Source organism: Anarrhichthys ocellatus, unplaced genomic scaffold, assembly GCF_004355925.1.
Source record: "Anarrhichthys ocellatus isolate YVR2014 unplaced genomic scaffold, GSC_Weel_1.0 scaffold170, whole genome shotgun sequence".
Taxonomy (NCBI): domain Eukaryota; kingdom Metazoa; phylum Chordata; class Actinopteri; order Perciformes; family Anarhichadidae; genus Anarrhichthys; species Anarrhichthys ocellatus.
The window spans coordinates 15,475-39,474 of record NW_022280200.1 but is presented as its reverse complement, the minus strand read 5'-3'; the positions used below and the strand labels follow the sequence as shown (position 1 = coordinate 39,474).

Sequence of the window (24,000 nt, the reverse complement as noted above, 5' to 3'; positions counted from 1 at the left end):
GAAACTGAAATTCAACTTTTGCATAAGGTTGGTTCCCTCTATTCCATCAAATATCAAGACAATGTTTATGAAAAAAATCCCACATAGCAAGTCCAACAGTATGGGTCCTACAGGTTCAAATCTCTCTGGCCTGTGATTTCCATGTGACCGTCTGATATGAAATAAACACCATAAGACCCAACATTTCCATCCTTAAGGGACATTATGTTGACTATTACACCAAACACAGTTTGTACTGTAAACCATTTACATCGTTGGCATGGTGGAGTTGTATATTTAAGCATTAACCACCTGATATGACATCTGAACAGTAACACCATCTGGCAACATTTGTGTGGTGAAAATAGAAAAACTGCAGGATGCTCAATTGTGTAGCTCTTCATTTTTATAGACCGTAATCTGTTGTAATTAACTTGCTTTCCTGTAGGATATCATAGATATTTCAGGTGAACCATGAAGTATTTTTTCTAAAAACAATGACCATAACACTCTCAGCCTATATCACAGTCTCACTTTATATTAATTGATCGTAGCAACAACCAGAAGTAATTATTTTATCATAAAAAGTCTACCATACACATAGAGACACAAACATGATTTTCACAATTCTTGAATGCTTCCTGTAAAATCTATCAGATAAACAAACAGATAATTAGTAAAGAATAGTACAGGAGTAAAGTAATAATAAATCAATTTTATCAAATTGTAAAATGTATTGTTATACAATTAAAATAACCCGGATGTAGTATGTGAGTAGTCAACTATCTGTTTCCGGTTGTCACTATCGGATCTGACCCCCGGCTTGAGATGAGCCCTACCGCTATCTGAAGCTGAAGGCATAATAATCATCTCTGGTCTAATTTCTGAAACGTAGGTTTCTGCGTTTTTTTTCATAGTTTGTCTATTTGTATTCTTGCTTCCACCTTATCTTCTGCACTTTTTCTGTGAGTGTGTCTTGTCAATAAGGCTGGCTAAAGGTAAGGTCAGGGCTTTCGTAGCCTTACAGCTAGTTAGCGTGTTAAGCTAACGTGCTAATCAAGAGTGAGTGAATGTGTGACTTTCCACTAAGACAGCCATTTTCTCAAGACTGAGTGAACCTCGGCAGATTACAATTCCAGTATTTCACGGCGGGTAGAGTCAATAGTCACGTAACAGTAGTTAGAAATAAGGGAGACAGAGAGCCACGCTGTTAAGCTCCGTGGTCACATTTGAATGGTTGCTAACATTAAGCAGTGTTACAGTCTCTACTAACGTTAGCTGACAGTGTGAACCGTTGGTGCTCTCCAACAGACGACATACAAACGGGCAAAGGAGCAACTAGTTTTAAACCTTTTGTTAAAAAGGTGGCTTGTTCTTAAATGTAAATTTAATAAATTACCTACTTTTCTCTAAAGGCAGAGACAGATTGTACAAAAATAATTACTGCATTAGTCATGGATGAATTTTGGGATGATGTTTTTCTTTTTGTATACCTAAATACTAATAGTGATAATCAACCAAGAGTGAGAGGCAGGTAACTTAACCCAAGCCTTCTTTATGATTTCTAAGTGCTTTCTATGACCTTTCTAACATTATAGATACGGTTGTGTCATCCTATTCGCTCATTGCATCCAAAACAAATGATGCAGCTTTGCCATCTCTCCCGTCGGTTCCTTCATCACATGACTTTCTGCTCTCCTTTCCCCAGGAGCCAGGGTGTCCCCCCTCTCCATGTGTAGTCCCTAATGGGTGGCTGGTCTCGCAGTGCCGTGCTGGAGCTGTACCGGGCGCTGCTCCAAGCAGGGCGTCACCTTCAGTACACTGACCGCAATTACTACCGGCGCGCTGTGGCTCGCGAGTTTCGCCGCTGCCAAGCCCTGACGATACCCGAAGATAAGGAGGACGCGCTGACGAGGGGCCAGTTCTTCCTCAACAGCCGGTTGGGTGGGCTTATGTAGGGGGTGAAGGTGTCCCGGGTCATCTGCAGGTGGTTCAAAGATCATCTGGAGGTGTATCACGTAGGTGGGTTTCAATATTCAATCAGTGCCTCTGAACTAAGCAACAGAACAAAGTCCTCCTGTCTTACTCTCTGTCTTTGTCCCCTCTGTTCTCAGTGGTAGGATGGCGGGGGTGAACGGAGACCGCAAAGGGAAGAAAGATGACAATGGGATTGGCACAGCCATTGACTTCGTGCTTTCCAATGCCAAGCTTGTGCTGGGAGTGGGAGGAGCGGCCATGCTCGGCATTGCGACGCTTGCTGTCAAAAGAGTAAGTGAGCGGCGATTTATCTCCCAACGGTTCTTTATCTTCTCGCCCTTCCACTCCCATGTGTGATGACGGGGGAGTGAAAAGCTCTTACTGCAGCGTCCATACTGCCGTGAACGATGTGCTCACAACAAGTCTTTGTTGTGCAGATGTATGACCGGGCCATAAGCGCGCCCACCAGCCCCACCAATATCGAGCCGACGGGAAAGAGAAGCTGGGAGGAGCCTGCCTGGATGGGTTCGTCGCCACGGGTACTCAACCATGACATGAAGTCCACAGTTAGCCGGTCGCTACAGTCTCTGCCCACTTCCTCACATGCTTTTGAACCAGGTGAGGAAACATGTTTTTGTCATGTTGTATTGTGCAGTATTGACATGCCTGTTTTGTGGTTTTGACTTTCAGGCAGCTGTCATTTTATTTGTTGACAGACGGCCTATTTGGAGGATTCTTGCTCTTTCTTTACAGTGGGTCTCGGCTCCCTGTAGTGCAGTTGTTAGTCCGCCAGCTGTTTTCCATTAGTTTGATGTGATGTAGTTGAACCTTTCTCAAACACGGTAGAAGCCCCTTGATTTAGTATTTGTAGATTAATCTTTTGAACCCGTGCCTCTCATGTCTTTTTCAACTTTGCCCACTACCTCCTTTTTCGAAACTTTAAACCGCTTCTAATCTCCCCAGACTGTCTGCGGAGGGCTGTGGGTCGAGCTGCCGTGGGAGGCAGCGGCGCCACTCAGTCAGACCTGCAGCGGGCCCGAATGCGTCTGTCGCTGCAGGAACATCTGTGGGAGTTCTACCAAAATAACGTAAACATCCCGACCGAGGAGCAAGCCGTGGCACGGAGGGCTGCGTTGGACATCTGTGCCGAACTCCGAGTGTTCCTCCACGCCAAACTGCCCGACATGCCTCTCAGAGAGATGTACCTGAGTGGCAGTCTGTATGATGACCTGCAGGTAAGAGGTTACTTACATCTGTTCCTACTTTGAGACAAAAGAATCTTAATTTCAACTCTGAGCCGAGAAAGCCGTTGGTTTGTAAAAACTTCAGCTTGCCGTGCTTTTCTCTGCTTTATCCCCTTTTCTCCATCTTTTTAGGTGGTGACAGCGGACCACGCCCAGCTCATGGTGCCTCTTATCTTGGAGAAGAACCTGTGGTCGTCCATCCCCGGGGAGGACACCATCATGAATGTTCCGGGTTTCTGGCTCGTCCGCAGGGAGAATCTGGAGTATTTCCCGCGGAGCAGCAGCTACTGGGACCGCTGCATGGTCGGAGGCTACCTCTCCCCTAAATCGGTCCTCGAGGTCTTTGACAAGCTTGTGGCCGGCTCCATCAACTGGCCAGCTATAGGGAGCGTCCTCGACTACATCATTCGTCCCGTGGTTCCCTCGGAAACACTGACCCTGGAGGTGCAGTACGAAACGGACCGGAAACTAAACGTGGACTTCCTACCGTTACTCGTGATGGAGGACGGAACCTCGCTGATCGCTAAACCGCACCGACTTGCCGCAGAGCGGCACGGAAACCTGTGGCGGCAGAGCTTCCGCGTGGCTGAGACGGCACGACTCAGGGCCCTGGACCAGGAGGACGGAGGCTGCCGATGCGCCTGCCTGAAGCTGGCCAAGACCGTGTGCAAGCTCAACCCCGCCCTGAACCGTCTCAATGCCAGCCAGCTCACCAACGCCATCTTGTTGCTCTGCGCAAAAGAAGGCGACTGGACCCAGGAGGCGCTGGTCGACCGCTTCCTGCAGCTGCTCCGAGCACTAGTGGGCCATCTAGAGTCGGGGAGGCTGCTGTGCGCCCTCAGCCCTAAAGTTAACTTATTCTGTGAGCTGACTGAACAGGAAGTGGACGAGCTGGGGTACACGCTCTACTGCGCCCTCTCGGATCCAGAGGAGCTGCTGAGGACTGCTGTGGCCCAGCCGCCCCATCCCTGACAACCTCGTGCAACAACGTCACTATACAGCAACGCGGCAATGAAACGTCAACCACTGTTTAGTGGGCAATGGTGACCTCAAGCCATAATGAGGTTCCTGGGGAGAAAAAAACAGCAGCATGGAATCATCCTCGTTCTCTTCAGTCTTAAATGCCGTCAGTGAGAAAGTAGTAGCAGTTACTTAGTCTCGAGATCCGCGTGAGCCTTGACTTAAAAGCTGCATGTGGTGTCATCATGCAAATACTATTTTAATCTTTGAAAGTGGAGGCCCATGGGACAGCATGGCTCTCACTAAAGCCATTGTATTAATGAAGTTAAGGTTAGACGTGCCGCCGGGTTCTAATGAGCTGCATTGGTTGGTCCGTGTCAAAATGTACGCCTGCATCCTCTCTGAGCTCTTTTTAACCTGCTGGAGAGGGTTCAATGTCTATTCCTCTGTTTTGAGATGTGTCCAAGCCACTGTGTCGAGGGATAGGGTGCGACGTTGATTGTGTGTATGCCAACCTAGAAGCTAATAAATTGTTGATCAGCCCAAAGAGACAAGTTAACCGTCTGTCCATGCTCCTTTTTTGTTACCGCACATAATATGAAATACTGCTAGAGTTCAGTTTGAATAACTTCATTAATACAGTGGCTGCGTGCAGAATGTACGCTGTCCATGTTTCCAGGGATCTTTGAAAACAGACGGGCTGTGATGGGAATGTGTGTGGCTTGCATGTGTTGTCCACCTAAATCTAGAACCGGAATATACAATGAGTTATATGTTGTCTATTTGTAATATTTCCCACCGTTCAACTATGAATCGGATGTAGAGTTCGGAACGTGTTACTATTTATGGAAACGTTTAATTTGTCCGTGATCATGACATTTGAACAATACAGCGCCACCATTTTCTCGCACACTTATTTTGGTGAGAAAGGAAAAGATCTTCATGTGACTGTCTGTCCGTCTAATACAGAGCTGCACTTCCTGGCCTGATTGCAGTGAGAGCACGGAGCTCGTTACCTCTGTAGTTTATCTGTCTCTGTGTGCACACTTGTTCCCGTCCACATTAAACCTGATCCATGTATAGGTGCGCGGTCTGTCTGGAGCAGGTAGCCAGACACGTAAGCGAGGCCTCGACACACAGGACGGGCTGCTGCTACATGAAGTGTTTGGCACCAACAACATGAGCTGTGGTGGTGCAGGCTTGTCCGGTCTACGTGTATTGTTAGATTACAGGTGCTAACCTCTCTGAGATCATGATCTGATTGAGAGAGATCAACTCACAGATCCTCAGTTATATAAAAGCAGCTTCGGTGCAGGAGACAGTAGGCGGAGTCACTACAACAATAGCTGCCAGACTGAATAACCCGAAACATGCCCAAAATAACCACGCGGTTGCTCTTACATTTAGCCTTAGAATGAAAATGAAACTCTGATGTGGAGCAAGTGTCCCCTCAGTTTGTAGTGTTAATACGGAGGGATTTGTTTAGTCCTGTTGAGCATTCAGTTAAATAATCATCCAGATAATAACTGAGAAACGGGTGACTATTTTTGTATTTATTGTACATTTGTAACCAAAATAAGAGCAGACTATTTGCATCCATTCAACATGTAAAGCGTCACTTATTGTGCTTTAAGTGCTTTGTTGTGGATGTGCTGATCTAAAGTGAATCCACAGTAACTTTGTTTGCATATTAAGAGTCTTCCTCTGCAGACAGAGTTCATGCTACAAATGGCTGCTGTGCTGAAGGGAGGAGATTCACTGTGCCACATTTGTAATGTTGTAAAACAAAAACCCAAAGTAGATCACGACCTCTATCTTGTGGAGTTCATACGAGCCATATTCTGTTGCATGCTGTGCATTCTTCCCCAGCTTTTTTTTTTTTTTCCAGTTCAGCTCTGGAGTTGAACCGAGCAGCACTTTGTATACTTCATTAAATAATAAGTTAGATTCTGTAGTTTCATCTGTGCTTGGTTTTTATTTAAGGATCGAGTGTGAGACTTACTGTTACATGATGAAAGATCAGAGTTAACAAATCCAATCAAAGTTTGACGAATCAAGTTTTATTCAGTGACGTTTGGTATAAAATTCACATTGCTGAGATATCGCCGGTGTACAAAAGCAGCTCCGATTATAATATCCATCATTAGACGGCAACTGGGAATGTTAGGAATGAAACAAAATTCCATCGCAAAATTAAATTGCATTTCTGCCCATGCATCTACATTACAAAAAGTAAACGGCACATATGTCACAATGCATCGGTCTGATTAAATCAAAAGCAACTTCACAGACAAGTGCAAGAATCTGAGTTAAGCGGTTCAATAAGGACTCGATGGACTGCTCAGTGGGACAAATCAGCCTCCCTCCTTGCTAAAATTCTCATGGAAACCTCATTATTCCAAGCAAATGCAAGATATTTATGTGGCAAGCCAGGTTCTTCAGTGATGTTCAGCAACCACTCGATGCTTTCGATTGCTGCAAATGAAATAACGGCGTTTATGACGAAATTTAGCGTTGCTCGGTGCAACCTTGAGAAAAATCACAAATACTGGTAGAAAGGAGAAGTGCAACATGTTTCACACAGTGTTCAGTGAACTACTTGGCCGGGGCAAACCCCACACGGTCGGCGGCCCGGTCGAACACGGTGTAGTACTTCCCAATGAACACGTCTCCCAGGATCCACAGGGGCCCGGCGGGGGGCGGGATATCCATGGCCATGAAGCCCGACAGACAGATCGATGAACCCATCTGAGTCTCCTGCAGCAAAGAGGAGAAAGTCGTTTGTTTTCAGTCTTGCAAAAGTAAAAGAATGGGTCACACGTTTAACCCAAGTGTGTCTGAATAATATCTCAATACACCAAGGAGATAGAATATTAAGACACCTGTCAATATAATGCAGACCAATACATCAAGCCCATGCCTTAAAACTCAACTATATAATGAGACAAATCAACAAAACTGAACATTTAAAAAAGGCGAAGGCTGGCAATGTTCTCTAGCTGTTATCAAATCCCATGAAGCGCTTTAATCCGTCTAAATGAACTACAACGCCCATGTTCTTCAAGTAAGGGACGCGTCACACAGTGCAATGCTGTGACTCACTGATGCGTTCTGTAATAAACAGTGGAAGTCTACGGCTCAGGAGAAGAAGCCGTCTTTCGCTACACAACCACTTGTTGTAAAAGAATAAATGAATGCATTGTTGGTAAGTAAAGCCCTTTTAATAATTGGTTTATATAACTAGCAGTGACTTAATTAAATTAAAAAGGTCATCCATGAGTGAATCTACCTTCATGATATAATCCTCTCCAGTCAGGTTGAACATCTTGCCTCCAATGTTGAAGGCGATGGCGGGGAGGGATGGGATCCTCTTGCAGTCGATCCAGTACTAGAGCAGAGGGAGAGGAGGAGGAGCTGGAATGATCTCAAGAGTCCCAAAAAGTGAGCGAGCGCTCCAGTGAAGGCATTTAAAAAGTCACATCTGGGATACAAGAACAATCATAGCTTTGTTATGCGTCAGCGCTACCTCTCCCATCAGCAGGGGCAGAGCTCCGATGGCTTTGTGCAGCGCTCTGACTTCCTCCACAGGACCTACAATTAAGGATGTTCCGGTGTCGACAATAGCCTGGCAACCGGCTTTGCAGATAGTCAGCTTGTCGCCGACATCAATTCTGCAGGGCGGGGTGGGGCAGAGGAACAAACGGTACCAGTTACCTCCAACACCTGCTAAGAAATATGTTGCCGTGCAGCTTGTAAGACCAGGAGAACACTCATTTAACAAAAGTGAGAACCCACCTCCAGTTCCTTCTAATAACAACAACAACAACAGCCACACAGGGTTCTTTCTCACCCGCTCACTTGGATCTGCCAGTAGGCCTTTCGGGTGACGTTGACATAGTGCAGGTCTCCGGTGTAGTGCTGGGGGTCTGTCCCACCCAGCATCAGTTCTCCTCCTACTGCTGCTTTTGGGTCTCTAAGAGACAGGGGGTGGACAGAAATGACTTACTGCATTAACAATAACCATGTGTGTATGGGGGAGGGGGGGGTCTCTGACCAAAAGTTAAACCAAAACACAAGGCAGCGATTCTCCAGCTGGCCGATTAAAATATTATTATTAATATAATTGGAGCCCGTTCTTCCGTGCTGCTTCCGTCAGACACCAACCTGCTGATGTAGAAAGAGAAAATGTTCTGGGGCAGCAGCTTGGCCGCCATGGCCGTGTCAAACACCGGGGTGACTTTGGCTACTGATATGGAGGGATAGGCCATGCCCAAGACCCCGTCGAACCGGGCCACTGCGAATGTGATGCCAGGCTGCTTCACCGCTTCACCAAACTGCTGGCCAGGAACAAGCATCCCTGCAATCTGCGAGGAGGAGAGACGTCAATGCGAATGAAAACAAAAAAACAAGTCTTAATGAACCGATTGGGAATGGCGTGACCGCTATAATTGAGGAATGCCGCTAAACAGAAGAGGTCATGTGAGTGAGTGTTTTTCAAACCCACAGAGACGGTGTCTCCACTGATGAAGCCAGACAAGCTGCCTCGGCCGTACCGGATGGAGAACGCTGTGCCGTTCTTGACGAATGTGTTCGACTTCTTCGAGTTGTAGCGATGGTGAATCCCTAACGAGAGAGAGGACAATCTGTCAAAAATGATATTCCACAGCATTTATGGATTCAGTACGCAAAATAATGTTAGTGATAATACACCATTAACAGTTTGAAAGCAGAGCTAGACAGGTGACACGGGCCTCCCTGGAATCTGATTGGCAACCCCTGGTAATAATGTAATTAATTATCATTAAGAGTCTCAACAATTTGTACTGGTTTCCTTGATGGGTCCCCTTCTTTGAAGTATGCATACTTTAGATATAAAAAGCAAACTCTAAAGGAATTTAAAAGAAGAAGTGTGAGATTTTAGTCACTACTGCTTGGTAAATACAGCAAGGGGAAGGGGAAGGGGAAGTGGCCAACAGATACACAGATAGATGTTCACACTGAATGAGTCACTCACAGCAGGCCAAGTCAAAGAAAGAGCAGTGGATGGAGGGCACCCAGAGGTTGGAGGAGCCGGTGTCAAACAGCACAGTGAAGTCCTGCGGGGGGGTGCCGATGCTGATCACCCCGTAGTACTGGGCCTGAGGAGACAAGTCGATAAACGCTGAGATCTGCTGAGCAAACCACCACTACATCTGCAGCAGAAGACATTCAACGTTCAAACCAAAAGCATGCACAGGTGTAACTAATGTAGAGTATTTGATCTGGGTTGCCCACTCAGACTCACACTTATTTGAAGTCAGAGGCAATAATATGGAACGCTATGATACCGGGGATGTCCAAATCTAATACTCCCATCATTCCCAGTCGCTCACTATAAAGCTCAGTGAGTTTCTGCTGACATCAGGTCTTTAACTGCTAATTGAAGTAGAAGACATACATCCATGAAGTTGGTCAGCCTCTCTGCGGGCACAGCGGGTGAGCTGTCCGGGGCTCCGGTGCTCCTCGCTAAAGCCCGGAGCTCCTCCACAGACATCCCATTGTCGCTCATCAGGCGCCGCAGACTCCTGGTTTTATGAAGTGGCACTCTGCAGATGAGGAAAACGTAATTATTGAATTAAATGTCTCGGGCGCGCAACCACGCGCGCGTGTGAAAGACTGCTTCCTGGTACAGAGTTTACTTTCAAGCGAAGTTTGTAACGATTTAAACTGCGGAGCTGGCATCTCACGTGTACTGGGGATATTATTGCAGGTGAATACTTTAAAAAAAAGTAATTGGAAACATGTGGGGTTAACGTTACCAAGGAAGAACAAAACAAGGAAGTTATCACACGCGCGCGCGCACACATTAACTTGCATTTAACAAAGACCGCTTGTCTGCTGCTATGAAATGATATAGGATGTAATGAAACGTTAATATGAGCTCACTCTTGTTGCCAAAATATCAGCTGATGAAAGGTATTTACCTGAATATGGCGGCGCTTTGTGTTATCAGCAGCGCCCCGATGAAACTAAATATCCTCAGCCGTGTCATTTCTGTTCTCGTAGAAATAATAACACACTTTTGAAATGTTTCTGATACGAACGAGCGCACCAACTCACAGGTCACTGTTTCAACTGACGTAGAAAGCTAAGTGAAAGCCCGTTCGGCAAAGTCCGCCTTTACTCGGCTTCCCCCGATTGGAGGAAAATAATCAGTGAGGTGCTCCTATTGGTGGAACAACATGGTCATCATCCCGCATTACAAACCGGTGGACTGGGGCTCTTGCGGTCACGAGTTGACTGTGAAACGACTGATAGGGCACATACTAGCACATTGTGTTAATGTTTGCAACTGCAGCTGAGAAAACGTTTCATATAATAGAAAACATTCTTTTAACAGTTCACAGAAATACCTTTCCACAGAGAATCTAAAAAACTAACCAAACAGACTAAATCCTACAGATAAGTAAGGAAGTAAGTCTGCTGTTGGCCTCGTCTTTAGCAAATCTCTTCTGAAATATAACTTTGTGGGTTTGGGACGCCTAATGAATGGCAATGGCACCTCTCCTTATTCAATTAAAGAGGTACTCCAGGTGTTTAGGATTGCAATTCCATTAAATGTGGGCCTTGGTATAGAAAAAGATTATACAATTTTGGTTAACACTTTTAGTGTCTAATGTGGATTAAGCTTCAAGAACACCAGATCCTACACATCCCATAATGCAGCCAAATAGCATCTTTTGTTACACCTTGTTAGACAAGCTCCATGTCCACAGTTTGCAGCACATACTCTTTATTAAAGGGGCCCTCCACTGAGAGTCAGGGAAGGGCCAATGAAAAATGCTTTGGAGTCCAGTGTTTTTGGAGTCTGATCCCTACGAGGAAGTTAAAAGTCAAGACATGTCTGCCTGCGCTGCTTCAATTCAAGCTATTGTTTTCTCATATCTGTCTCTTGCAAATCCCCCAATTGGAGTATTTATTGAAAAAGAAATGGTCTCCAACCCACAGTATATTTTTTTAGACATAGGAGAGTTCCTCCAGGGGGCGGCCTGGCTGCCTTTGGCTTTAAGATGCTTACCACTATATGAATATGTCCCTGCATGGTATAAGTCTGGCAGTGGACCATTGCTGCATGTCATAAGTCCCCTCTTACTCCTTATTCCCTGTCTCCTATACGATCAAAATAAAGATAATACTGCAAGTGCTATGAGTGTTCCTTTAATGGAATGGTTAAACATTTTGGAAAATACACTTATTTGCATTCTTGCTCAGAGTCACATTGATTGATTGATAGCCACCTCTCATGCTTGCAGCTGGCTAGCTTAGCATAGCATAAAGACTGGAAACAGCGGGAAACTTGAAACAGGTGCTTGTAAACTGTTTATGTTACCTTTGGACATAACCTCCCCCCCCCCCCCATTTCCCTTCTTTATGCTAAGCTAAGCTAACCATCTGCTGGCTCCAGCTGCACATTTACCCTACAGCCATGAGAGTATGGTGTCAATCTTCTCCTCTAACTCTCGGCAAGAAAGCGAACGAGCAAAATTCCCCAAATGTCTCCCAAGAAACTCTTATTTTAAGGTCAAACTAAATATGTCACTCAGTAGCATGCCATTATGACTGACAAAAGAATAGTTTCAAATCCAAACCATAACAACAATTCAGGCTGAGTCACCCAAGCTCAAGACAAAGTCTGAAAGCATTCGCAGACATCATCACAAAGCAAACACTCCCATGGCCTGTTGAACACGTTTTTAAATTCCACAGTAAACAGAACTTCATTGCCACAATAAATCGACACTCACACACACCGTCCATCATCTTCAATCAGACTTAGAGCTGTTCAGAAAAGCGGGTCCCCTGAAAGGTAAACCATTATACTTTGGGGTTATTTGGGTGGTTGTCATGTAGTGCTGATGGTTACGGTTAGGGTTAGCCTCCAGGTAATGACTGCAAGTCTATGCGACATCCTCATATCTGACGATGTCGAGTTTGTGTCTGTGTAGATGTCTGAATGTCGGTGTTAAACAAAATATAGCCTTATTTCCACTTGTTGTTTATGTAAATGTAGACGTTTTTCAAAAAGAGGGTCCTCCCCACATTCTTTTCTTGTTTGTGACGTCGCAGGTACAGTAAATCACACCTTTGGATGGGACGACAGAGAGGAAAAGGCAGCGGCGGCAAATATGGCCTGAAGAGAGTAAAGGCATGTGGAAATCGTCTGACCGTTTCTTACTGGATCCGTAACTAAAGGATCAAACGGAACAGTGAAATAAAGAGGCCTGATAACTGATAAACAATGATGGTAAGAATTAGATCTTTCTATTGCATGTGAATAGACAAATATGTCTTTTATAAAAGAGTTGGGCCTAAAGGATACAGACTCTTTAGAGGGTGTATCTGGTTTCACCTCGCTTCTCCCTCCACTTACATTCAGAGATTCAGAAACTCACATGTGAGGTGCATGCAGTGGTAGAATGTAACTACTGTATATACATTTACTTAAGTAGTGTACTTAAGTATAACTTTGAGGTAACTTTACTTCAGTAAAAAATATAAATCAACTAATCAATTCTGATGTATCTTTAAGGATTAAGATACCCTGCACTGTATAAAGTAGTTAAAAGGAGCCCCATATTTACCAGCTGCAACATCAGTGATATACCGTAATTAATTATTCTAATATTGATGTTAAATTGATCCACTGCAAATTATAATCCAGTGATATTAAATATATATACGTATATAATTTTGAATAGGAAATTCTATTTAATGAGTAGTTTAACTTTTGTTATTGTGAGTATATTATCACGCTAACGCTTTTGTATTTTACCCAAGTAAGATAAGAACACAGATCTTTTTTACTTGTAGTATTTGTACACTGTGGCATTGCTACTTTTACTAAAGAAAAAGATCTGAGTGTTTCCTCCACCCCTGGTTAAATACAATACCAATTCACTGAAAAAAATGCTATATGTTATTGGATATTATATCTGGAGGTCTGTACATTAGGTTACATCAGACATTTTGACTTGTCATGAGGGAAAGCGCAGCCAATTAGCCGATAAGATTTTGGGCCAGCTCAAACTGAAACAGCAGCATCAACCAAAGCACCCATGGGAAAACCCTGGAGTCCAGTTTAACATAACAAACCAGTGATACGAGCTCATGAAAACATGATTACACCAGCGCTGCAGTCCCGCTGTTGAAACAACTGTCCAACTCTTGTACTAATAAGATGCTTTTAGACACAAAATGTCTATTGAAATGTGGAGGTCAACAGTGAGAAGCAACAATTACAATGCAGGGGGAAATAGCAGTGTTGCATGAGTCGGATTGCCTGCAAACCAGGAGGACTTATATTGCTCTTGTGAACAATGCAGATCTCAACTCAGCTGTTGTTTTTCTTTTACAATGCATTCCAAACATATTTTGTTCTTTGGCTGATGGACAGAGCTTGGATCTCATCACATAATTGCACAATGCTTAGTAACTTGTCTGCGAACAGTCTATCAGGAAAAAAAAAGGATCTACAGTAAGTCACCATAAATGTGATTACTTCCTTGAAGGGTGTGATATAATGCATATATGTAATGTTTTTATTGTACTGTGCTCTGGATTCGGAAAAAGTTTGTCTGAAAATCATCAAAATGTATAAACCGGAACGGCAACAGTTACGATGAGCTTTTTTTGTTTTTTACAGCAGACATTTTGACTTGACATCAGGGAAAACACAGGTGTTACTAATAACATTAACGGTGGCTCTGTTCTGTCCAAGGGTCCCAGTAAGTCATGGCGGTGTGACAGTGATGCATCACGCACACCTGTGCTTTTCATACTATGTCAAAATGCCCTTGATTATTCTTTATGACAAACAGCATTTAGTTTCAAACACAAATTATGAACATCTGTCTCCTCTTAAAAGTATGGCAATGAAGACTATTAACCGGGAAAAGACGGCCCCTGAAAGCCCCACGGACGATGTGTGTCAACTGATTTGGGGTCATTTCATTGACTAAAAGAATGAAGAAATACGTACCACTAAAGCACGACATCAACTGACATTATAAAGGCCTTTAGGTCTGTTCTGTGTCTTAAAGAGGGCGCCAGTGACAGAATCTAGTTCTTCATTATAACAAAAACCATAAACTAAATGAGGGATGTGTGGTAATCATTCACTTAAATGTGTTGAGGGGTTTGAGTTGCTGAAGAGCAAATACACTGTGTATTATTTAAAAAATGTAATCATGTACAAAGAGAAGGACAGCACAGCGATACAGTGCACGTGTAGCAATCTTAAAGCAATGATTGGTTGTGTGGTAGCCTTTGCTCTGATCTCAATATTTGAAGTCCCAGACCCATTCATTTCTACCACTGTTAAACCCCATAGCCACCCAAACCCCCCAGGACAAAGTGCCCAATGAAGTCTACTATCACCATCTCCTTTGAGGTCGCACAGTCGGCCTACGAAGACCAGGATGAACCAGTGGTAAACATGAGTTCCTGTTCAAAGTGGTTCATCTGAATGCATTAATCGCTGAATGGTGTTAGGTGTGTCGTGTTTCATCTTTTGAGGAACCGGAGAAAAATATAAATCCTTGAGCTTGAACTTCTTGGTATAGACTTGATGCTATATGTTCTCATGCACTACTAGAAATTTTGCTTCACTTATGTTTTGTTTTTTTGTCAGCCTGCTGTCACAGATGGAAGCCAGTCAGAGGTTAAAGTCAAGCCTGTGCCTCATCCCAGGTCTCGAATGCAATCAAAGTCCCAGCGTAACAACAACAACGACGACACTGTTGACTATGCAGACACGACTAGCACGACAACCAGTGTGGTGGTGAGTGGTGATATTGTCTCTAAGATTAAGACATAATAGTGTGTATTAATTAGCATGCATTCATTTTTTTGTCATTTCTCTCTGTCATCAGAGCTCCCAACTCAGTGAATATCCTGCAGACAATAAGACGCCTCTGCCTTTTCGCTCTCCTCCTCCCAGACCACCACGAAGCAAATGTATGATCTCCAGGAATCCCACAATCGATAGAGGCAATCACCATATGACTGCAGTTTCTGAGCCAACTGTGAGGGCATAACGAGCTTCATTACATTCCTTAAAAGACTGCTATGTGTGTTATTACAAAAATATTACTTAAATGATACAAGGGCAACTTGCTACAGCTTACTTCCTCCTTCATTTCTCTGCTAGAATCCAGCTGTCAATACTGAGAGAATACAATCTCCTCCAGCACCGCGGCCTGAACGCCCCCCTCCTCCCTCCATCTCTTACAGTTCAAGGTCTACAATGAGGCTAAAATCTGAGGTAAGGGCTGACATGTTTCACCTCATCCCAACCTTTATGTACGATATGATATGTAACACCTGTAATGTGTTCTTTTTAATATCTTGGATAGAGCGACAGTGATGAGAGTCTGCAATCCAGTTGTCCCATCAGCTTTATGCCACAATCTCCAGTGTCACCAGCTCTCTCTAACGAAGAGCTGAACTTCTGCAGGACTTTCAGTACAATGGTAAATTACAGGCTAAAAGTTATGCATTATGGACTCAGTGTTTTCTGTGAGTGTGGGTAAGGAGTAAATATTCCAACTCTACAATCAACTTCAAGAAAGCTCAGCAGCCGTGTTGGAATACGTTCAACGTTTTGGTCATGTTCAACAGCGTTATGTAACCACGATGTGAATGTCTTTGGTTTCCAGGCCACAGACAGCCCAAAGAGACCTGCAGTTCCGCCTCGACCCGGGCAGTCCCCCCTCGCCCGCTTTGACTCCTTGGGTGGAACCTCGTCTCCACAGGTATGAGAGCCCCTGCAGAATTCAGGTGATGGAGGGGCCAAAACACAGACACAAAAGGTGCAGAGAGACATGTGCTTTTCCCTCATGCTCTAATAGAAAATATGACTTCCACAAAGGGCTTCTCTATTTTTTGCTGCATTTTACACTGTTCTGTCAGTCAGCCTGAAATGCAGATTTTGGGAGGGGCAGCCCAAGTGCTGTTTGTACTGAAAGTTACATCCAAGTTAACTCAAAAACAAATCATTTCCCCTATAAATTGAAGAGTCTCCTAGATCGAGAAGAAGAGAAAGCACCAACAGAGTGTCCTTTGAAAGGCTCACTTTTTAGTTAGTTTAGGAGATTATCAATGATAAAGACTTCCCATTCTCATGTTAGTTGGAATATTACTTACTTAACTCCCTCCATTATTTCATTCAAAATCCAAAATGTCAATCTAATGGTGATGTTTGCAGAAAAGTCACTAGAAATCCTCCTCTTTCCCAGTCAAACCACGTCATAGCTCTAGAGCAAAGCTGCAAACATGGCTAAACATTTGTATTTCCATAGAAAGACCTTGTTCCTGGAAGTGTGAGAAAGACCCCAAACCATTTATTAATGGTATGCTCTGGAGAAACACTGTTGTTGTATCTATGAGCAGCAGAGTTGATCAACAATGTCATTTTCTTTGTTTATTACAGACCAGACCACCACTGCCGTCCTTCTCCCCACCTCCCATTCCTGAATCGGAGGAACCTTCAGATACAGTGTACAGTGAAGCAGAGCACCGCCCCTACCTGGACGTTCTGCCAGAGGACGTAGATAACATGGTGAGATACAGATCACGATGTAGACAATGGTATGCTCTCAATCAATTCTGATCCATTAATCTGTGTCTGTTAAACACTACCAGTCACTAGGGAAGCCAACAGTAGGCAACCAGAGTGGGCACTACTCTCCTCATCAACAGACCACTGAGGATGCAGAGGTACAGCTTTTTATTCATTTTGTGCTAAGTTTGTGGAAGTTTCATGAATGAAATGTATTGTCTCTCTACGACCAATGTCTTTTAAAACATCATGTTGTGATTCTTGTAAAACGAAACTCTCCCCACACGAAGTATAAAAATTATACATCTATGATAAACAATCTGTGTCATATCATACAAATGTACAGTTCACAAAAGATGGGATTGTCTAACCAACAGGAAAAAAATAAAGCAATGAAAATAAAAAAGAATGGTGAATAAATAAAATATATAAAGATTGTGCCACGGATTTTTGATAAGAATACAACCTGTTTTCCTCAGGACATCAATGGGCTGTTGAGATGGTTGAAAAAACTATCAAGTAAGTCCAACATTTTGTTTTCTAGATAGATATTGTGTCTTGAAGCCTAAAGATGCATCAAACGTTATTGTATTGACTGCCAATAATTTGTAATTTGAAATAATCCATCTTTGTGCTGTCACTCCAACAGAATTTGATGGCATGGCTTCATCAGTGTATGGCCTCAGTATAGAGGAGGAAATCAGGTAAGCACGCAGAAACTATCTATGAATTCCTTCTTGTGCACAAACTGTCATTTTGGTGCCATTAGTTCTGTGTTACAACAGGAAAAAACTGCTTCAGAGTATGCAAAATAGAAAGTTACAGTTTTATGTTGAACAGTTCTAGATATTTAATTACAACATGGACTTTTTGCGTAGCAAAACTTGAATGTCAATGAAAGTTAATTGGCTAAACTATTTCAGAACTGAATGAGCCAGATAAAGAAACAGGTTTTCTTGTCACTGACCCTATGCAGATCGTTAAGCCAAAGAGCGATGAATGTGAGAAAGGCCCTTCGTCTCTACAACCTCCTCATGATGAAACGCAAGGAAAGCCTGCGGGACCTCATCACGGAGTTCAGCTCCATCTCCAACAGCCTGGACAAGATGAAGAAGAAGGGCAAAAGCATGGACATTGCTGGGGGCACCACAGGTGCTATCGGAGGGGTGACCGCAGTCTTGGGTATCGCCTTTGCTCCTGCGACCTTAGGTGCCTCGCTGATTGCTACCGCCATTGGTGTTGGTATGGTGGCGTCCGCTGGGGGCATTAGCGCCCACTCTGCCACGGCCAAAAAGAAGATTGTGAATAGGATGACAGTTGAGAAACTAGTATACGATTATAAGGGAAACGTTGTCGATCTGGAACACTGCCTGGTCTTTATCCTCAGTGGGATGAATGAGCTTCAAAGGCACGACATTGCCAGGTTGCAGAGGGCAGGAGCCCAGCCGGATTCACTGAAGATGGCACACCTGTCACAGTTTGTGTTCAAGAATAACACAACCAAGGATAGGGGAGCTTCTCTTACACACGTGCGTGGGCTGTCATCAGAGAGACTGCTTCTGGCTTTTGCGAAGGAAATGGATCAGTATTTTACGGAAAATGATGGTCAGACGCTGAAGAAGTCGAGTAAAAGCAAGTTTTCGGGTAGAGTTCGCCTGCTGGCTAAAAATCTGCAGGAAGAACTATTTCACCTGAATCGTATGTGGGAAATGTTTGGTTGAACCAAAGAACTTTTTGTTGGTTTGTGTGTTTATGTGTGAGTGAGAGAGAGAGACTGGAGAATAACTGCCTTATTTACAACATATTTAATCAACATTTTATATTAATATATATATGTATTTGTAATAATGTGTGACTACATACAATATCTACTTTTTAAAGAAAGTTCAGGATTGTAGTTCTTCTACTATTCATGGCTGTGATAAATAAAACCGCAGAGTTAATGAAAATATCTCTTTATTCAAATAACACCATGAGTACCAGTGGTTACTTTTTAGGACGACAGTAGAGTATGCATGGAATGCGGAACATAAACAATGGCGGAGTGATAATGTGGGCACTGCGGAAGGATACCTCCTGTCCTTGCTTGAACTATATCAGGACCGTGCCACAACACGCGCCATCTTCTTTTCCGAGGAACATCATTGTCGAACATCGCTCTGTTGCCCGAAATGGCAGTGTAAAAGTGCGCCGCGACCCCGCCGCCAACCAAACAGTGCATCCAACCCGTGCACTGAGTCACTTCCAAATCAGAAACATGTCGTAAGTATTATTTTCTTTATAACGTTTTGGCGATGACAGCTGTGCGGCCTACTGTGGCCGCGCGCCTCGGCAGCCTGACGTCACCGAGACCACGACGCTGCTTCGTATTAAATTCCAGTTAAAATTAGTTTGACGTTTAACATTTCTTTTGACTTAATCTGAAACGTCGTATAGTTTGATATAGGGACGTGGGGTTGTATTATAGTTCAGGGTTAGCTACTGGGATGACGTAAGACGCGTAATATGAAATGTAACGGTTTCTATTTGATTCAATGTACCGAGACCCTTTACACCTAATTTAATCGTGAAGGACGTGATTTCTATACGTGTATAAACCGTCTGTGACGGTGTCACGAGTGCCTGCGTAGCGGCCAGAATATGGTTCGTTTCCTCTCTGTCAAAATGGCGGCTTCGTGTTGGCGTATTGAGGACAAAGGTGTAGCTGTTTATTATAGTGAGGGGAAGGCGTAGGCTCGTGACCCTGACGTCTGTCTGGACTCAGGCTGACGTCAGAGTCACAAGACTGGTAGCTGGGTGGAAACACGTGACGTGGAGCGGGTGCACTGCAGTGATGGGGGCAGTGTTGCGCCAAAATGTGATTTGCCTGGAGTCATTATTTTCATACTAACATTATATTAGGGCCGAGGGACTATTATCTTCATCGACGAATATCTTCTCGATAAATTGATTAGTTGAAATGACATCATCAAATGTCTTGTTTTGTCAGCTACTCAAACATACTCAGTTTACTGTCATAGAGGAGTAAATAAACCAGAACATATTCATTTAAGAAGCTGCAATCAGAGCATTTTGACTGAATGGCTCCAGCTGACTAATTGATTATCAAAATGTGGCTAATTAATTTAATTGTTGACAACTAAGTTATTCATTGTTGTAGCTCCATACTATATTATTTACCCACACAAGCTCTTTGTGCACACAGCACAAGTATGAATGACTAATTAAAGGCTAAACCATCACATATGTTTGTCTTCCCCTATCCTCAGGTCCTTTGTGGAAACCCTCACTGCTGCTGCATCCAACAGCAAAAAAGAGTTCGAAACTGTCCTATCCTCGTCCCACACTCTCTTTGTGACCAACAACAGCCACTATGACCACGATGATGACAAACTCACAGTTTGGCCTGGAAGACATGGAGGCCCTTCTCTGGGGACCTTCCTCTCCCATGGCTGATGCCACGAGCTTCTCGACTACACGCCCTGACCAAGAAGAAGAACAACAGAAAGCAGGAGGGACCTCGTTGGAGGGCGACGCTTCCCCTGTGTCGCCCTTCGCCTCCTCATCGCTGTCCTCTTCCTCCTCGCCTCCTCCCTTCTACTCTCCACCTCCCTCGCCGCTGCCCGTCCTCCTCCAGGGGGACAAAGCTGGGAAGGAGTCTGACCTGCTCTCCCTCCCCTGGTTGGGCCACCCTGGTCCTCTGAGACAGGCCGTCTCAGATGACAGCAAAGGTAAGGACTGTGTAAAATAAGCATCAAACGGCCATCTTTAAAGCACCCGTATCAACATATTTGAAGCACTTTTAGAGCACCATCTCTCATTAACATACTGCCTCATTTGCCTCCACAGAGGATATGTTCGGTGACCTGGACTGGATGGATGAGAGGATGGATCTGTCCGAGTTTGACCTGGACTCTCTGATCGGCTCCTGCAGTCCTACTGAAGAGTCCCCCAGTTGTCCAGAAGACCTCCTAGCCGCCCTGGAATGCCCCATGGAGCTTGACTCCCTCCAAATACCCACTCTCTTAAGCCCCGCACTCTCAAGTCATCCCTCTGCTTGTCTTCCATGTATACCTCCCCCTACACCCCCCACGGTCTGCTCAGATCCTTGTGTCATTACAGTGGATGAGCCTGAATCCTACATTGAAGAACAGGAGGGCCCCTGCCTGCCCCTGTGTGTCCCGGAGCCACAACAGGAGCTGGAAATCAAATCTGAGCCGGCATCTCCAGACCCCCCTTCCCCCTTGGTGGATTCTCCCTCCTCCCCAGCCTACACCCTGGACTTGGGCAGTGAAGTGGATGTCACGGAGAGTGAGGCGAAGCCAGTGGTAGCGTCTGTCGTCTCCCAAGTCCAGAGGCTCGTATTCTCCCTCCCAACGACCCGCATTGTCCTCGTGTTGGCTCCCAAAGATGAAATCGGCATCACCACCACCAATGTAACCACCACGTCACAGATCGTTCATTGCTCCCCTCCGCCAAAGCCCTCCAGAAGCAGACCATACCCCGAGCCCACATACGAAGGCAGTCCGCCTTCTCCCAGTGCCACCACTGTCAAAGTCAAGTCCCCCCAGGAGGCAGATGGAGATCAGAGGGCAACTTTGAAGGCCCCGAAATCCAAGAAACTGAAGAAGATGGCGCAGAATAAGACGGCCGCCACACGTTACAGGCAGAAGAAGAAAGTAGAGCAGGATACGCTTCTTGACGAGCATGGTCTGCTGGAGAGGAAGAACCTGGAGCTGAATGAGAAGGCTGAATCCTTGGCCCGGGAGATCGAGTACCTGAAAGAGCTGATGGAGGAGGTCGGCCAGGCCAGGACCAACAAACGTCTCGGTGCTGACCCCTAGTGGTCGGACCTAACAATGACGTGTGAGAAGAGAGTAGGCTCAGCAGATTTTATTTTACAAGCAAGTATCAATAAAGTGTTCTGTCCACACAGCAAGTCTTGGAGCCACAATCCAGTACAACTGGTGTTTTTCAGAGTACCTCCTTTTTAAATATCTAACACTGGTATTAAATATAGAATACTTTTATCATGTTTAGAGTGGTTATATGGAAACGAGTATTTTCCATTCGGTATATAAACTTGTGTTTTTTGTAATGTATCTAAATGTTTCCTGTATCTGGACCTCTGTGACCTGCCAGTAGGATGTATTTTAATAAAAGTGTATTGTAGTATAATGGACCATTGTATTATGAATCTCTTAATAAAGAGTCTTAAAATGAATGAGTCTTTTGGTGTAATTCCTTCTGGGGCGTCGGTAACGTATATTGTTAGCATCACTTAACACATGAGCACCATGGGACTGTTACAGTTCCAGTATACATAATCATTAAAGTTCATAAGTGCTATTATTATGGCGTATAGACCCTACTGATCATATCTCAGGTGTAAATGTAAAGTTAAGTTTACTTCGGTAACGCACAAGATAATGACCGGTTTTGAGTGTTTTCCGTCTGGTCAGAGTGTGACCTCGTCCTGCACAAAGACTCTTTGTTCCCGGTCTGATAACACTGATGAACCTGTGGATGTCCGTCTGTCTGGAGCCACAAACTGGGAAGAGGATAATGGAGCCGCCTGACCAGCAGCGTGCTGCAGAGACGTATTCAATCACCTGACGGTCATGTGAAGTTAAAAATAACCCTTTTTTTTTTTTTAAGCGCAAGGGAAATCAGTTTCAGATAAAACTGACTCGCTTTAGTGTGTTTGGTCCCTCTGCTGATCATGGCAAAAGGACAGTGTGCATCAAATCCTCCATATGTATTTGTGATAGCAGTCTGTGGGTGAATGGAGCATGTGAGAGAAGGATAAAGAGTGCTGACCTCGGCACGGCTTGAATAATATGACCAACTAAAATGCGTGCGTTCAGCTTACAACTGTCCCTGGCTGTGTAGACTGTAATTGGCTTTGGTCCAGATAGCTTAGGGACGATCTTTATCTGGAGGCACGCCAAAGTCAAGATGGTGCAGAGCTGCTTACAATAGGACAAACACTTCCTCCAGAAAAAAACTGTAGATCCTACCTCTGTAAACGCCCTCATTTTTCAAGGGACACATTTGGTTTCAGTTGACCTAGAACATTGTAATTTGTAATTGCAACTGTAGGAATGATATTAAACATCCGCTGTAAGAGTATAGTGAATCATATCGAGATGAAAGGTGGAGATCAAAGAGGCAGAATCACGATTAATACTTTCTGAACAGCATATTCACAGAAGGCCAGACTTATTTTACTGGCCATGAGGTACTTTATGCTGCCTGAGCCTTAATTGAAGATGTTTTTTTGGTCCGCGATTGCATAAAAAGTTAATACTCTCGATGTCTTATTTCACATTGTTTTTAAAAATGTTTTCACTCAGTGTAATTATCCTCATGGTTAATATTCTGCGGGTTATGGTCTGCTTGCTACAGTGACACCTAGTGACGAAACCGCACATCTACTACCTCCACCACAAAGCATGCAGTGTACATGGAAGTAGTTATTATTGCACTACATCAATGGGAACAAAGCACATGGCAGATACAACAAACAAACAAACAAACAAACAGCAGTTCAATAATAAGACGAACGCCACAAATACACAACAATATATCCATATCTTTTATTGTTGTCTGAGGATGAGCAAAGTACTGATGACGCAATCACCACTTAGGAAGGACCACACAGGAAGTAACATCACTTTGGCCACAGAGAAATGGGAAAACTTACACAGTGCAAAACGCTTCGCTAAAAAGCATACGACGTGACATGTTTTACACTGTAAATATACATGGCTTATACAATATATTCACAGGTGAAGTGGGACTCTAAGACTCCGAACGAATGTTTGAAACATTCTCATATCAAATTGTAAAGTCATGCTGGTCACATAAGGTGCTGCGGTAGCCTAACAACACTAGATGGAGCACAGAGTCAGTAAAGCATATGGGGAAGCAGTGTCAGGGTTTCTTTTATAGGCTACATCACTTGTAGAAAATCAGGTTTTACAGCATGGCAGTGGTATCGGTCACATATTATATATGCTTTTATTTGTACCTTTCAGAGTGTACATTTTTCTCTTGTCCATTTTTTTCTTTTTCTTTCTTTTTTTTTGCCATCAAAAAAGTGTGATGTCATACCAGAAATCCACACGGAGCTGCTCAAGCAGGAGTCAGAGCAATAGGAAGTGAGGTTGCCTTTCAACTCTATAGGCACTCATTTATCTGCATGCGCTGTTTTAACATGCCTCGGAGAGCTGAATATAT

General features: G+C 44.1%; 4 protein-coding genes across 5 annotated transcripts; 3 read left to right on the top strand and 1 right to left on the bottom strand.

Moving 5' to 3' along the window:
* The first annotated feature begins 785 nt into the window (after nucleotides 1-785).
* On the top strand, nucleotides 786-5,899 carry mief1 (mitochondrial elongation factor 1). Of its 2 annotated transcripts, none has more exons than XM_031878248.1 (6): nucleotides 786-870; nucleotides 1,688-2,001; nucleotides 2,094-2,247; nucleotides 2,394-2,574; nucleotides 2,920-3,191; nucleotides 3,333-5,899. In XM_031878248.1, exons 3-6 carry the CDS (start codon nucleotides 2,101-2,103, stop codon nucleotides 4,170-4,172), a joined length of 1,440 nt encoding a protein of 479 aa, XP_031734108.1. In that variant the 5' UTR covers nucleotides 786-870; nucleotides 1,688-2,001; nucleotides 2,094-2,100; the 3' UTR covers nucleotides 4,173-5,899. The 2 variants fall into 2 exon arrangements, with proteins under 2 accessions (XP_031734108.1, XP_031734109.1); XM_031878249.1 differs by having other exon boundaries at nucleotides 786-977.
* Nucleotides 5,900-6,115: 216 nt separating this feature from the next.
* On the bottom strand, nucleotides 6,116-10,282 carry napsa (napsin A aspartic peptidase). The gene is made up of 9 exons (XM_031878250.1): nucleotides 10,124-10,282; nucleotides 9,598-9,745; nucleotides 9,175-9,298; nucleotides 8,665-8,783; nucleotides 8,325-8,524; nucleotides 8,011-8,133; nucleotides 7,687-7,831; nucleotides 7,450-7,548; nucleotides 6,116-6,917 (listed from the first exon to the last, which is right to left on the bottom strand). The coding sequence occupies exons 1-9, from the start codon at nucleotides 10,189-10,191 to the stop codon at nucleotides 6,756-6,758; spliced, it is 1,188 nt and encodes a 395-aa protein (XP_031734110.1). The 5' UTR covers nucleotides 10,192-10,282; the 3' UTR covers nucleotides 6,116-6,755.
* Nucleotides 10,283-14,557: 4,275 nt separating this feature from the next.
* On the top strand, nucleotides 14,558-18,479 carry LOC116400420 (uncharacterized). The gene is made up of 11 exons (XM_031878241.1): nucleotides 14,558-14,628; nucleotides 14,830-14,979; nucleotides 15,071-15,223; nucleotides 15,349-15,462; nucleotides 15,554-15,670; nucleotides 15,857-15,952; nucleotides 16,630-16,758; nucleotides 16,842-16,916; nucleotides 17,238-17,277; nucleotides 17,408-17,462; nucleotides 17,735-18,479. The coding sequence occupies exons 1-11, from the start codon at nucleotides 14,560-14,562 to the stop codon at nucleotides 18,477-18,479; spliced, it is 1,743 nt and encodes a 580-aa protein (XP_031734101.1). The 5' UTR covers nucleotides 14,558-14,559.
* A 371-nt stretch (nucleotides 18,480-18,850) lies between these two features.
* atf4b (activating transcription factor 4b) lies at nucleotides 18,851-21,982 on the top strand. Its single transcript, XM_031878246.1, has 3 exons — nucleotides 18,851-19,020; nucleotides 20,028-20,489; nucleotides 20,608-21,982. The coding sequence occupies exons 2-3, from the start codon at nucleotides 20,132-20,134 to the stop codon at nucleotides 21,600-21,602; spliced, it is 1,353 nt and encodes a 450-aa protein (XP_031734106.1). The 5' UTR covers nucleotides 18,851-19,020; nucleotides 20,028-20,131; the 3' UTR covers nucleotides 21,603-21,982.
* The last annotated feature ends 2,018 nt before the right edge of the window (nucleotides 21,983-24,000 follow it).